The sequence below is a fragment of the Dermacentor albipictus genome, chromosome 3, assembly GCF_038994185.2.
Source record: "Dermacentor albipictus isolate Rhodes 1998 colony chromosome 3, USDA_Dalb.pri_finalv2, whole genome shotgun sequence".
Classification (NCBI taxonomy): Eukaryota; Metazoa; Arthropoda; class Arachnida; order Ixodida; family Ixodidae; genus Dermacentor; species Dermacentor albipictus.
The window spans coordinates 88,516,843-88,530,058 of NC_091823.1; the positions used below are offsets into that span (position 1 = coordinate 88,516,843).

Consider the following 13,216-nt stretch of genomic DNA (forward strand, 5'->3'; position numbering starts at 1 on the left):
TCTGTTGTATTAGAAGCGTAGGTATCGTTCATGTGGAAGCTATGACGACTTAGGTAGAATGTTTATCGCTTTTATATTCGTTTTGTTGTTGTTGTTGTTTTTTCTGTCAAGAATCTCAGGGAATGAGACGAACAAGGCATTTCCAATGAAGGCTCGCGGAGGACGTTGTTTCTATGGGCGTGGTCTCATAGCGTCTGCGGGAAATGCATGTAGACGCACGTAACAAAGAATAAATAAATGAAATATGGCACTGAATTTGTGAATTGATGAAATGGGTCTAACCTTTTAAATATAGGCTAGCCTCCGTCGGTTTCTAAACATAGCAAAAAAAAAAAAAAAAGATCGGGTTATCAGATCGCTTAGCACTTCAAACGTTCAGATATACAGGGTGTTTTAGCTAACTTTAGCAAGAGTTTAAACATATGCCGATGCACTCTAATACGACGCGACTAAATGCGTGTTGCTCACTTTTGTATGTAGTGTGTCATTCTATTTTTGTATTTTGCTTTATTAGAGATTTATTCAAGATAAAAGCAACAAAGTTAGGCAAAGAATTCTGATTAGGAAGTTGTAGAGCGCTTTGCAAAACGTCTGATTAGACAGTTTCCAACTTTCTGTCTATTAAGGATTACTGTTCTTCAGCTTACTGCGCATGCCCGCGAAATACGAAAATGTACCACGTGACATACCCGCTTGCGTGCCGTGATTGCAGCGCTCCCAAACTGTCCGTGTACAAACGAACATAGCAGGGCGTTATGCCGCTTAAAAGGCGACAGGGCAGTGACGAAGGCGTTGGCTGTGCGATCTACGTCAGCGATATGCTTCCCCCGCGGCGGGTCATGATGGCGATAAGCAGACGCAGCGGCAGCACACCCGACTAAATGCTACGTTCGTTTGTGCGCGGAACCCTTGGGAGCAGTGCAATTACGACGCGCAAGCGGGCATGTCGCATGGTGTATTTTTCTTTTTTTTTCATTTCGCGGGCATCCGCAGTAAGCTGAAACGCACTAATACTGAATAGATAGAAGGTTAGAAACTGTCTAACTGGACGTTTTGCAAAGCGCTCTACAACATTATAATTGGAATTTTTCGCCTAACTTCGTTGCTTCAGAAGTTGAGTAATCAATCTTGACTAATTATATAATTATTCAACATACAGAAATAACGTCATACACTACATACAGAAGTGAGCAACATGCATCTAGTCATGTCGTCTTAGAGTGTATCGGCACATTTTTAAACTCTGGCTAAGGTTAGGTGAAACACCCCGTATATATTTTTTTCTTGCCTTCTATAGAAAAAAGGACGACTTCAAGTTATGCGTATGTAGCATGACCGCATACGGCAAAAAGCAAACTAGAATGAATAGAGCTAACCAATTTATTATTCGAATTGAAGACGATTTCGCTGCACCTGTTTAGTCTGTTTCGAAAGCATAATTGTCATCGACCAGTTGTAACGAGCATATCTGTGGTGCACCGACGACGCACTTAAATTTTTGAATGCGTACGCTTCCCACTTATATAAGGTTCGAAGCGGAAATGTTTGCCTAACAGACCTTGTATAACCTATTTACCATACCGACCGGCATAAGACAAAGACTTCCGTACTTACATCGTAGGTTATGAAGCGAAACCCCAACAGTTGTAAATATCGTATATCTTTTGTGGGTCTGTTGGTGGGCTCAGCGTTGCTAGTCGTTTCTTTCCTCTTTTGCTTGCATGAAAAGGCGGAACTGCATACTTAACGAAACTGACAAATGGGCTATAGCATTTAGCTATTGCTCATGCTTTGATTGCTTGTTTCCTTTTTATGCTATAGCATTTAGCTATTGCTCATGCTTTGATTTCTTGTTTCCTTTTTATTTTATTGGCGTACCAGAAGGAGATTGCGCACAAGTACGGTGCCGGCCATCCTCCTTGGCTCTTGAGCAGATGGTACCATTACTTGGTGCAAGGTCAGCATGATACTTTTCAAGCGCTGCCATTTTTTTTATCTCGCATTGTGATGTCAAATATGCGGTTCGCAATCCGCATGGTGATATTCGTTTTCTATGAAAAAGAAAGTGTTATCAGTTAATCTATCTCACGGTAATAGTACTGCTTATTATCTCAGCGCCTCCTTGTGTTTTGTTCTTGCCGCACGGTATCGAAGTGTCGCTCTTCGTCATGCTCGTATGCCTACATATCGATGTCTTTTTTTCCTCTCAGTTTTCTCGCTGGACACGAAAACAGACACACGACAGGCTAAAATGGTAGATTACTCCTGCCTGAAATCTGCTAACGTTGAATCAGAGGAGGCTGTCGGCTTCCGCTACGAAGCCTTATCTATAGACATGTATTATAGACTGTCTGTATAGACGCCTGCACACTTCCTTTGCCGATATGTCGGGCTATATAGCAAGAGTGAGCCCTCCGATTGCATCTCGCTCCTGTACTTATGTGCTGTGTTGGAACACAGTTAAGTAGACCAGCTCTTTAGGTTTATATGCTTCGTCAATCACAACGTCATACGCGTACCCTCATCGTATGCATCGGTTTCTATAATACACCTTTCGTTCTCCATGTAAATTGAAAATAAATCTAGCGTCATGGCTTCAAGTAATGCTCATATATGGCGAAACTGAACAGCCTGTGACCTCGCGATAGTTTGAAGGGGTCGGGAGAGATCGTGTTGCGATGTCCTTCGGGGGTTTATTTGATGATATACACATCGCGACAGCAGACAAAGGACGGAAAGGCAGGACGGAGACAAGCGCTGACTCCCAACTATCTCCGTCGTGCCTTTTCGTGCTGGTCTCCCCCGTCCCTTTCCGTCCGTTGTCTGTTGTCGCGTTGGGCACATCATCATATATACTGCTGAAGGACATCGCAACCCGATCACAGCATGGTCGCAACATAGATTACCAACTAGCCAGGTCTCACACCTTGCATCGGTATATTTGAGTTAGGCGCAAAGCGAAACAAATGTTCAATGTCATGAGTGAACCTCCCTTCGACATTCTATCGAACACGACTGTTGATCTAAAGTGCCTGCTGACAGTCTGTTTATTGCCTGTAGATATGAATAGATGTCGGTATATTTTCTACAGTCTCGCAAGATAAATTTTTGCAAGATTTATTAGAACTGAGGACATAGCATATAGTTCAAGGCCGAACATTTCATCAACTTTTTCTTTCGCACCGCTGGAGGAAAAAAAATCTAGGCAGGGAGTGTCACGTGACAACCGGGGTAATTTTCTGAAGCGGAACGTACACCGCACGTCGTGTACATGAAGTGTTTATATGACATTGTTAAAGATAGTTAAAATGTAAAATTTTGCATTGTTAGAGCACGTAAAATTACACATATGTACATCACTTTACAGATAATTACGCTATGTCCATCGGTTGACTTATTAAGGCCATCCACACGACGGACCAAATTGCTCTTTTGGACCGCGGTCCGCGCATCACGTAATAGGACGTCACCAGTTCGTGCGCACCGCCGTTGGCCCGCGCAAGACCGCGGCCTTCGCGGTCCAACAAATCGCCGAGGCTTTTCCCGCTTCCGTTTTGGCGGCGGACCGCATGCAAACCGCAGCGATTTTGGCTTAGCCAACGAATGTTGTCTGGCAACAGAGTGTCGTCAGCCAAATCCAATCTAGTTTTCGGCTCAGCAAAAGCCAGTCAAGCCAGTCGTTACAGTGTACTAGAATTGTACACTGTACAGTCGTTTCATGTCCGCCGTTCCGCCTACACGTGCGTGCAGCAGATATTTTTTAAACACAGTGTCCTCTTGGAGTGACGAGGAGGTTTTTTCATTATGTATGCCTCGTTGAGCAGTTCCCGGCTTTGTGGGAATCGAGCCGGAATGATAATAATGATAACACTCTGGCCGAGAGTGTAGCTGGTTGGTCTGCTCTGCCGTCTGCTATGGCGGTCCGCCGTGTGGATGTGCTCTGCGCCGGACCGGACCGCGCCAGGCCGTGACGTCGCATCACGTGACCGAGCGACCCGCGAGCTTGGTCCGTCGTGTGGATCGGCCTTTATCGACCGTGTTTTGACCCGTGACGTCACTAGTGTTCTCACTGGTGGATTCACCGGTTTGGGCGGAGCAAGCCCGACGTGCGTCATTTCTGACGCCAGTGTGCACATTTTGAACCCAGGTGCGCAATGCTTAGAATACGAGAGCGGATGCCCGTCAAGCGATAAGTTATTTCACGTTAATTCATCGGCGTTCTACCAGTTCCGAAGGTCACATTGAGCGTCATCTGAGCGTTTCACAACAGCTGCAGTGTGCGCTCAAAATGCAGTCTTAGGTTACTGTTTGAATCGCTGTGTTATAGGCTGCACTGCCTTCGGCATTTAAAGCAGGAATGGTAGGAAACGCACCAAACAACATGATGGCGAGAGGTCGTTTCTCTTCCCCTGTACAGCGGGGAATAGAAAAGAGAATAGATCCGCGCGTGGCTGCAATATACCTATACAGCCTATATATGTTGTGCCGCTTGGAAGTTGTAACGTGCGCTTAATCGTGCGGGCGCCCTGGAGCTAGTGTCGCCGCTGTAACGTTGACAATGTTTCGGGGTATACCGAGGCAGGGAACTAAAGGCATAAAATGCGGTGAGCTGCAAGCGAAGGGCACGGCCTAGAGAAAGCGGCGGCAACTCCGCGGTGGCCAGCACTACTCGAATCGACCCCGATTCAAGCCACACCCTACAGGCTGTTCCCAGTATTCAACGCCCGACATGTGCGCATTTGACGAATTAAATCAGAGAGACAACGGCGTCAGAGAAGGTTTCCTTGCGAAGATTAAATGTTTGACATCATGCTCTCTCCCAAGTTTTTCTTTCCTCCATGTTAGCACCCAAGTTGTGGCAGAAACGGTGCTGTAGCGAGATACCGTTGCTCTCGCGCCATTTTAGCAGATTTACACATGCGCCTTGTCCTTAGGAGAAAAAAAAACAGCAGAAGTTGCAATGTTGATTTTAATTTTCGTGTGCAGTGTCAATGCTTTTAATAACACACTTAACCTGTTCACCGAGCCGAAGATTTAAGCCCTTATGGTCACGAAGAGTTGCGTCAAGGTTTGGAAGTATGCAGGCGTCACCATCCAGTCTTTCACTCTTGTTCGTCTTGGTCGTGATGTGGACACTTGTTCATCCCTTACTTTTGTATAGTGTTCTAGGACACCATTGGATGGTTGACATCCCTGCCTTTCTCTCATTTGCATGTCCCTCTCTCTAGGACACCAATTTTCCGTCCTCCGTAAATATTTTCTTTGTATTAAAAAAATTGTTATCTACCAGTTTAGTTTGACTTAATGTATCTTTTATTTAGTGTCCGTTTAAACGTGAGCTTGAACATTGTTTTTAAACCTTCTTTTTATATATTTATTGCACTGTCTATAAGGAGTGTCAATCAATCTGTTTGTTCACTTGTCTGTGCATAGTCACCTAGGTTGATAGTTTAAAGGAAAACGGACATTGAAATCTGATAATTCGATTCCCATTCGATACAAATTTTCTTCTTCTTTTTTTTTTTGTGTGTGAACTGTAAGCGGATGCCACTTCCCATCGTGGAGCATGTCGCAGATTTCCCGAGCTTGTCTTTTTCTTCTTTTCTTTTCTTTTTCTTTTTTACGAACGTAACGTTTTGCTGCTTCTTAGTTTTGGTTCCCATTTCCGAAAGCAGCAGAAAGTCCCAGAGTGTTGTACAGCGTGTGTCCGGGAGTCGTGGCTACTGCAAAGTTGCCAACAGTATTTTCGCGCAGTTATTCTATATGAAAACTTCCCGGTGTCCCAGCTAACATGAAAATTGTTGAACGAAAAAAAAATTATTTAAGGAACGTGGTGCGAGATACAACTACAAAACCTACGGTGTTGGTCTGACAACCGGACACCGTAGGTTTTCTAGTTATATCTTGCACCGTGTTTCTTGAATCATTTTTTTTTTCGTTGAACGGCTTGGATAACGATGGTGGGCCACTCTGTAAATACTGACAGTATAGTCACTTACCAAGATGCGGCGAACAGGCTGTCACCGATAACATCCAGTCGCCTAAATATGCAAATACCGCTCCCGTTCGCTTTTCACGTATATCTGATTCACTGGGCTATACGAATATTGCTGTTTGATTCAGGCAACATCACCGTTATTAAAACCAGCGCCACTGTCAGGCTGTTAGGCCAGCCGCGCATTTAATGCTAATGAACTTGTCCAGTCGACTGAACTCGATGTTAGCTGCGCCGTGTCTGCTAAATCTCGAAGCGACAGGGTTATGCATTTCATCTCGTACGTGCGATGCTCTATTAAGAACATTTTGCTTTGCGTAAAACGACACTGCCGTGAATCAGTGCCTCAGGTGTGCATGAAGCGAGCAGGCACAGAGTGTGCGGAACCAATCTGACGAGGTGTCGACGTTGGTTGCGCCGTGCTCGACAGCGGGAAAAACCGTAAATACAGTTCTTGTTGATAAAGCAATCATAACGTGATAGCATATGTCGATATAATATCAGCGACTGCCAATAAGCAGGATCAAAGTGATTAATGTCTTATCTCCTTTGAGCTTTCACCTAAGTTTAAACTGTAGCTCCATGTATTGAAGTTTGTTTCGTCTACAATCGCTCACTAAAACTTCCCGGAAATGTTCATAGGCTCCATTTACAGGGCTGTGCCCTTTTTGAACGATTTTGTGCGACTTTTCATGACAGAAGTCTGCAGGTCTGGTTGTGTATTAGCGAGCGCGCAGATTTCTCGCACCACGTTGTTGTGTGCATTGCTGTGATCCTATTACATTGTGTTCCTCTTTTATCTTGTACTTTCTTGTAGTGCTTGAAGTTTTTTGTGATTAAAACTTGTACGGAGGTAATAGAGTGGTGTTTCATTATGCTTCGCCATTTGCAATTGTTGTGCTGCTCATTTTGTTGTTTGTCTTAACTTTATAACTCGTGCGATGAAAGTGTTTTGGGTTACATCGAATCGAGGCTCCCTGTGACACAGCTTCAGTGACCTATATGGGACCGTCGGTATACAATACCTACTGTAGAATAAAAAAAAAGCCAGACGCGCATTAAAGGTGCAAAGGAAACGTAGACCAATTGTAAACACACACATGAAGGAAGACGCTCTTATATCTTGCCCACTTTTTCCTTTGTAGTTCGGCGAACCAGCTCAGCCTGCCTTTAGGTAAACCCACTCAGAATCAGAATTGCCTTTGTGGCTGAGTTCAAGTGAATGTGAGCCCTGCTAAGTAGAGTTACTTATGATTCTGACTACTTACTGGTTTTGGTCCGAGTGGCCAAGTGAGTCCCAGCGAGCTTTGGACATTTAAGTGGCGATGAATGTTGTGGTGCACCACGTGGTAACAAAGCCAGAAAGTAACCACGTATCTCTAGCCTTCTTAATTTTAGAACCAGATGCGCGATCACTGATACACACACGAAACGCCAAAAACTGCAACAGCGACAAGGCCGATATTGTTCGAGCGGTGAGTATGCCAGACGTACGTAATTAGAAATGTCACGCGGAGTCCTAGCACGCAAGTCCGACGAGCAGTCTGTCGACAACTTTAACTTTTTAACTGGCAGTTCAACAATATTGTTTACATCTCAACAAAGAAACATCTGCCAAAAAACTAAACAAATCCAAATATTAGGTTGTGCCCGTAAATTTAGCTTTATTTATCTACCTCCTCAACAGTGGCATTCACAAAAATGTCGATTGTCATCAGCAGCAGATGTATTGGTGACAAAACCCGCGGACTTCGTCGTTCTCTTCTTGGCGCCCGTGGTAATCATATTCTCACCACTGTGTAAATTGTTTCGCATGTTTAAGCAAGCTATTATTTGTTATCTCCATAGAGGTGCATCTCAAGAACACACCTTGACCTTGTGTAAGCAAGTACTAGACACAAGTCTTCGACCATACATTTACCTTAAACCGGCTGCTCTGGAATATTTTTGACCTAGCGTATCTCGCTTCGTTTTTCGAGAAGCGCCTTCATATTTCATCTGGTACGCATTTCTGCTATATGAAGATGCAATAAAGTAATGAAAAAAATTATATACCAAGTCTTTCGTATCTTGCCACTTAAAAGGGTTAAAAGGTAAAGATACCACATCAGGCAGAGAAGTGGCAGCGAGTTGTGACGAGTACGTAATCAAAATGACTCGAACACCTCACAATGGCGGTATGGCCCGTATGTTGGCTTGCGGCGTTAAGGCTCATGTTTCCTTCCTTTCTGCGCATATTAAAAAATTAGAAGAATATTAGATAGTCTTCAGTTTGTTTATACTGTTGTAAAAGCAGTCTTATAGGAAAAATAAAGGATACATGAGGCTAATGGTTACCGTACGAAGAACTGAGCTGACCTTCAAGGAAATCAGTTGAAGCCCAAGTTTTAGCAAATTGATCTGCTCCTCATCGTCCCTATATGATAGCTTTGCCGACGTACTCACGGCGTGCTGATAGATTTACCTACAACGTTCCCGGCATGAAACTTGAAAGTATGCTCTTCGAAAGGGCACAGGATCGACCTTAACGGCAATCTTGATCTTAGTGCCTTCTAAGGGCATTGCTCAATCCGGCAGCTACTGGTCTTTTTATCCCGCCTTGTTCCTTGACCTTATTTGAAGAAGACAAAAGTCTGTAAAAGTTCGTAAGTACCTTTACAGACTTAGTTTGGGTGTAATATTTCCTTTTTTTCTTTTGCGAAGAACGGCTATTACCGAGAAAAGAAAGGCAGCGGCCGAATTCACAAAAGTCTTTTTTTTTTCTTTGTTCTTGTGAGGACCTGGTCGATCAGCGCCAACTCGCCGCCCGGGCCCGGCGGGCGCTCTGGGCCAGAGGGTTCCTGGAATAAGGGACCCTCCCACATCGAGTGACAAGTCACTGTTTCAATAAAGGATTATTTATTTATTTATACATTATGAGCAGTTTTTCGTAGGCCCTTCCTCTTAGCTAATAATATATCCAACATCACAATTGTCTGGGGACGGCTCTTGTGAACAGTTCTATACTCACGTACAACTTTCTTTGGCTATGAAGCGAATGCTACGGAGGCAAAGCGAGCGCAATTGAGAGCGCTTCTGAAAAGACATGACATGACAAGAACTTTATTTGAGTCCTGAGGGACTGAGACCTCGGGGAGCCAAACCGAAGGCTCCCGAAGATCAAGTCGGTGGCTCCGCCCACGATGGAACCGGGAGATCAAGTCCCGCGGCAATGTCGTGGGCCCTCTGGACAGCCTGGAGTTGAATATTGAGATTGCTGCTCTTGAGAGAGTCCTGCCATTGTTCTTTCGTGATGGGTGGAGAGGCGTTAAGGGCTGGGCACAGCCAGAGCATGTGGTCAAAGGAGCATGAGTCATGACCACATTTGGGGCACGACTGTGAGTGTTCAGGATCTATCCTGTGAAGAGACCGAGGAGTGGGATATGTACGGGTTTGCAGGAGTCTTAGTGTGGTAGCCTGAGGTTTATTCAATTTGGGGTGAGGGGGTGGAAATGTCCTCCTGCCTAGTCGATAATGAGAAACAATTTCGTGGAATGTACTTAATGGATCTTTGTGGATGTTGACCTCGTTCCAAGCCTGGCTACCCGCGACAGCGCGGTGCGTGAAATCGCGCGCTCTCCGGTGGGCCTGCTCGTTAGGATTACATCCAAGCGGGTTTATTGAGCTGTCTAGATGGGCTGGGAACCACGAGATTTGGTATCCTCCTTCGGTACTCTCCCTAGTCCTTCGTAGTGCTTTGATCACAATACTGTACGCCTGTTCAGATATGAGGGCGGACGAGAACGATCTAACCGCGGTGCGCGAGTCCGAGAAGATGATAGCGGGAACTTTTGAGCTGTGAAAAGCCAGAGCGATCGCCGCTTCCTCCGCCACATGGGCAAACTTAGTATAAACAGAGGCTGCATTGACCAGGTTGCCCCCCACGTCTACCACCGTGACAGCGAACTTATCCCCACTGTCATATCTGGCAGCATCGACAAAGAGGGCATCTAGCTTCTGCTGATTGATCCTTTTAAGGATGGACTTGGCTCTCGCGAATCTTCTGCCTTGGTTATGCACTGGGTGGATGTTTCGCGGGACGGGGTCAACCATGATGTGAGCTCTGGTTTCCCGGGTCAAGCTAACTTTGGTCGCCGGTTCATGTCTGGGTTGGATTCCTGCTTCTTCTAAAATCTTAATCCCTGGCTTAGTGGATGAAAGTCTCATTATCTGAGCCGCTGTGTGAGCTTCTATTAGCTCATCGATGGTGTTATGGAGTCCTAGCTCCAGCAGCTTCTCAGTGCTTGTGGACTGCGGAAGGCCGAGCACGCGCTTGAGGCCGGTTCTGATTAGGGAGTCGAGCTTGGCCTTTTCCGCTTTACCCCAATTAAGGTACGGCGCGATGTAGGTGACATGACTCAGGAAGAATGCCTGATAAGCTCTGAGCAAATTATCCTCTTTAAGACCGCCTCTTCGATTTGAGACGCGGGCTACAAGTATTAGGACATTACTAGCCTGTCCAGTGAGCCTGTTGAGGGCCGTCGAGTTACAGCCCTTGGCATCGATGAGGAGACCTAGTATCTTGACCGAGTCCTTCCTCGGTATGGGATGCCCATTTTTAGCTCGAATTTCTACCGGCAGAGTTTCCAGAGGCGCAAGATTTCTCACCCCCTGTCTGGACTGGCGGTATAACAGTAGCTCTGATTTAGCGGGGGAGAGTTCAAGGCCTGTGTTTGAAAGAAAATCTTCGGTAGCCTCCAACGCGCTTTGTAACGACTGTTCGAGCATCGCTAGCGATCCGCCCGGCGCCCAGATCGTAATATCGTCCGCATAAATGGCGTGACCCACGTTCGGAATTGCAGCGAGGCGAGTGGAGAGTTTGTGCATGGCTATAATTAATAAGAGTGGGGAGAGGACTGAGCCCTGCGGGGTGCCGCAGGTGCCTAGTTCGTAGGGTCCTCCCGTGACCATGCCTAGTCGAAGGTGTGCCTTGCGATCAGCGAGGAAGGATCTGGTGTAATCATGAAACCGCTGAAAACTTCTGAAAAGAGTCCCACGTTTTTATCCACGTTAGTTTAAGCTGTGGAAGAGAAAACATAAACACCTTATTATAAAGCGTTTATGTGTCTACCAACCGGGAAAACCGGGAATTATCAGGGATTTGAATAGTCTGGAAATGCTCAGGGAATTAGCGCTTCAAACAGGGAAAATTAGCTGTCATTTTATTGAAAGGGAATGAAAGTCGCCTTACTGCGGGCTCGAGTAAAAGAGAGGAATCGTAACGAATCGTCTTTGAGTCCGTGTCGTCGGCTGAAGGAGTTGCCAGTGTACAGTAAACGACCGATTTACCGGGCGTCCGATTTTTGTGAAATGCCCGATGATGCGGACGAGTTCGCCGCACCACGTGCCCCATAGAGTCGATGCATAAGAACGTCTGTCATTTCAGACGCAAGAACCCTTCCTTGTCCGACTTACCGGACTTTTGACCGTGACCGCAGTTCCTAAACGGCATTAATCAAAGCCAACACCGCCCTTTTGATTATCTCGCTGCCTCGAACCAGTGCTCAAGCACGCAGATCCACTGGCAGCTGTAGCCACCTCCGTGGCAACGCTAGGCTTAGCTGCTTCGACGTTCGCTATTAAGGTTCTTGCCGTTCGGTGCTGTGTTTTTCATTGAAATAATTCGCCGCTGTCAATAATGGCACCGACTCCACCTCTGTAATCCTCGCGATGGGCTTCGAAGCTTTTTAGAAAGCAGGTCCCGTTGCATAATACCGGTTCCTGAAAGGCAGCCTCGCCTCAGCACAGTACTGTTAGGCGGTGAAGCGTGCATAAAGTATTGCGGTGAAGCTTAACATGCGGGAGAAGGGGCAATTATCACAGGACACGGTACGTATTCCATAATTATGCACGCGTGCACCCGCCGTGTCACAGTACGAGCACTGATATGCCTAATAAGTGTACTGGCAGGCCTTCAGGGCTTTTTCGGACGTGCCTGGGAGGATTTGAGCCCTTAAGGGTAGTAAAATGCACGCATTCATTTTTTTCGGACTGCCCGATTTGATTTTTCGGATGTTTTTCGTGGCCCCTAGGGATTAAGAGAAATCGGACGTTGACTGTATAACTGACGAAGAGGATGCTTCAAATGGTCCCTGGGGCGAACGCGCGGCGGAACGAATACGAGAGGAGAAATGACCGTTGCATTGAGGAATGATCGGGAAAGGAACTGTGCCACCTTTTCTTTGAAGGAGCTTGAGCTCAAAAAGCAAAGTGTTGGCTGACGCAACGATGCAGGTGACCCTCATCCAAACCAAAATAAACTCTTTAAAGCAGTGAAACGCAAAACGCAGGCACTGTGCGTGGGCTAAGAGTATGTGAGGGCAATTGAGGTTGACTTTCTAACCGCTAAGAAAATCTCACTTGTGAAAAACTTCGGGACCAATGATCTTGCTATAACTTGATAGAAATAGCTCATTTTCGAAAAAACTTGTTTCTGTATGCATCTTTTTATTCCTATCGGAATATGTTCGACTCGATTTACATAGGGCATTATAATTTTTCTTTTCCGAAGGTATTTTATTTGTCGCGCATGTTACTATCCCCAACCTTCAGTTTTCTATTTTGAATAAGATAAACACTACTCCGTACTATTCAAATTAGATTCGATAGGTTCTTTTTAATTTTTTTATAATGCTTACTTAAGAGTGACAGTATCGGGCGACATGGGCGTCCCCCCCAGCCTGTCTTGACATGAAATAAAGTTCTGTATCGCTCAGCGAAAACCTGGAAAACTCAGGGATTTCGAAAATTCCAACTTGGTAGACACCTTGTATTAGCAACAGTTAAATAAGACAACACACACCATTGAATGTAAATGTTTACTGAATTTGTGGCATTTCTCTTCTGCGTCTGGGCAAACGCGAAACCATCGCACGTGGAAGCTGCGCCGATTCAGCGTCTATTCCGAGCAGCCAAAAGCACTGTCAAACGCTGGCGGACTACTTGGTGCAGTAACACATGTGCAGAAGCTCCGCCCCCTTCATAGCTTTTCCTTCATAGCCGCAGAAAGTTGTCCGCGAGTATGGCGTATTGTGAATACGAGACATGAAATATGTTACAGCAGGTGAGTCACCGCACTATATGCGCGTTTAAAAAATGAAGCATTATATACATACAGCTTACAACCACTGCAAAGCTGAATACTCTCGGTATAATATATGTTTTGGTCATTGACACCGAAGG

The 13,216-nt window shown here is 45.6% G+C and overlaps 1 protein-coding gene across 5 annotated transcripts in view; it reads left to right on the forward strand.

Moving 5' to 3' along the window:
* Window positions 1–13,216, forward strand: part of LOC139057454 (serine-rich adhesin for platelets-like) — a 116,344-nt gene that overhangs the window by 91,224 nt on the left and 11,904 nt on the right. For 3 of the 5 annotated variants that reach the window (XM_070535766.1, XM_070535767.1, XM_070535765.1), the window contains exon 23: window positions 1,882–1,957. In XM_070535766.1, the coding sequence (XP_070391867.1) occupies window positions 1,882–1,957 (76 nt within the window). Of the gene's footprint in view, window positions 1–1,881; window positions 6,853–13,216 lie in introns of those variants that run through there. The other 2 variants (XR_011512804.1, XM_070535769.1) reach the window with 1 other exon arrangement.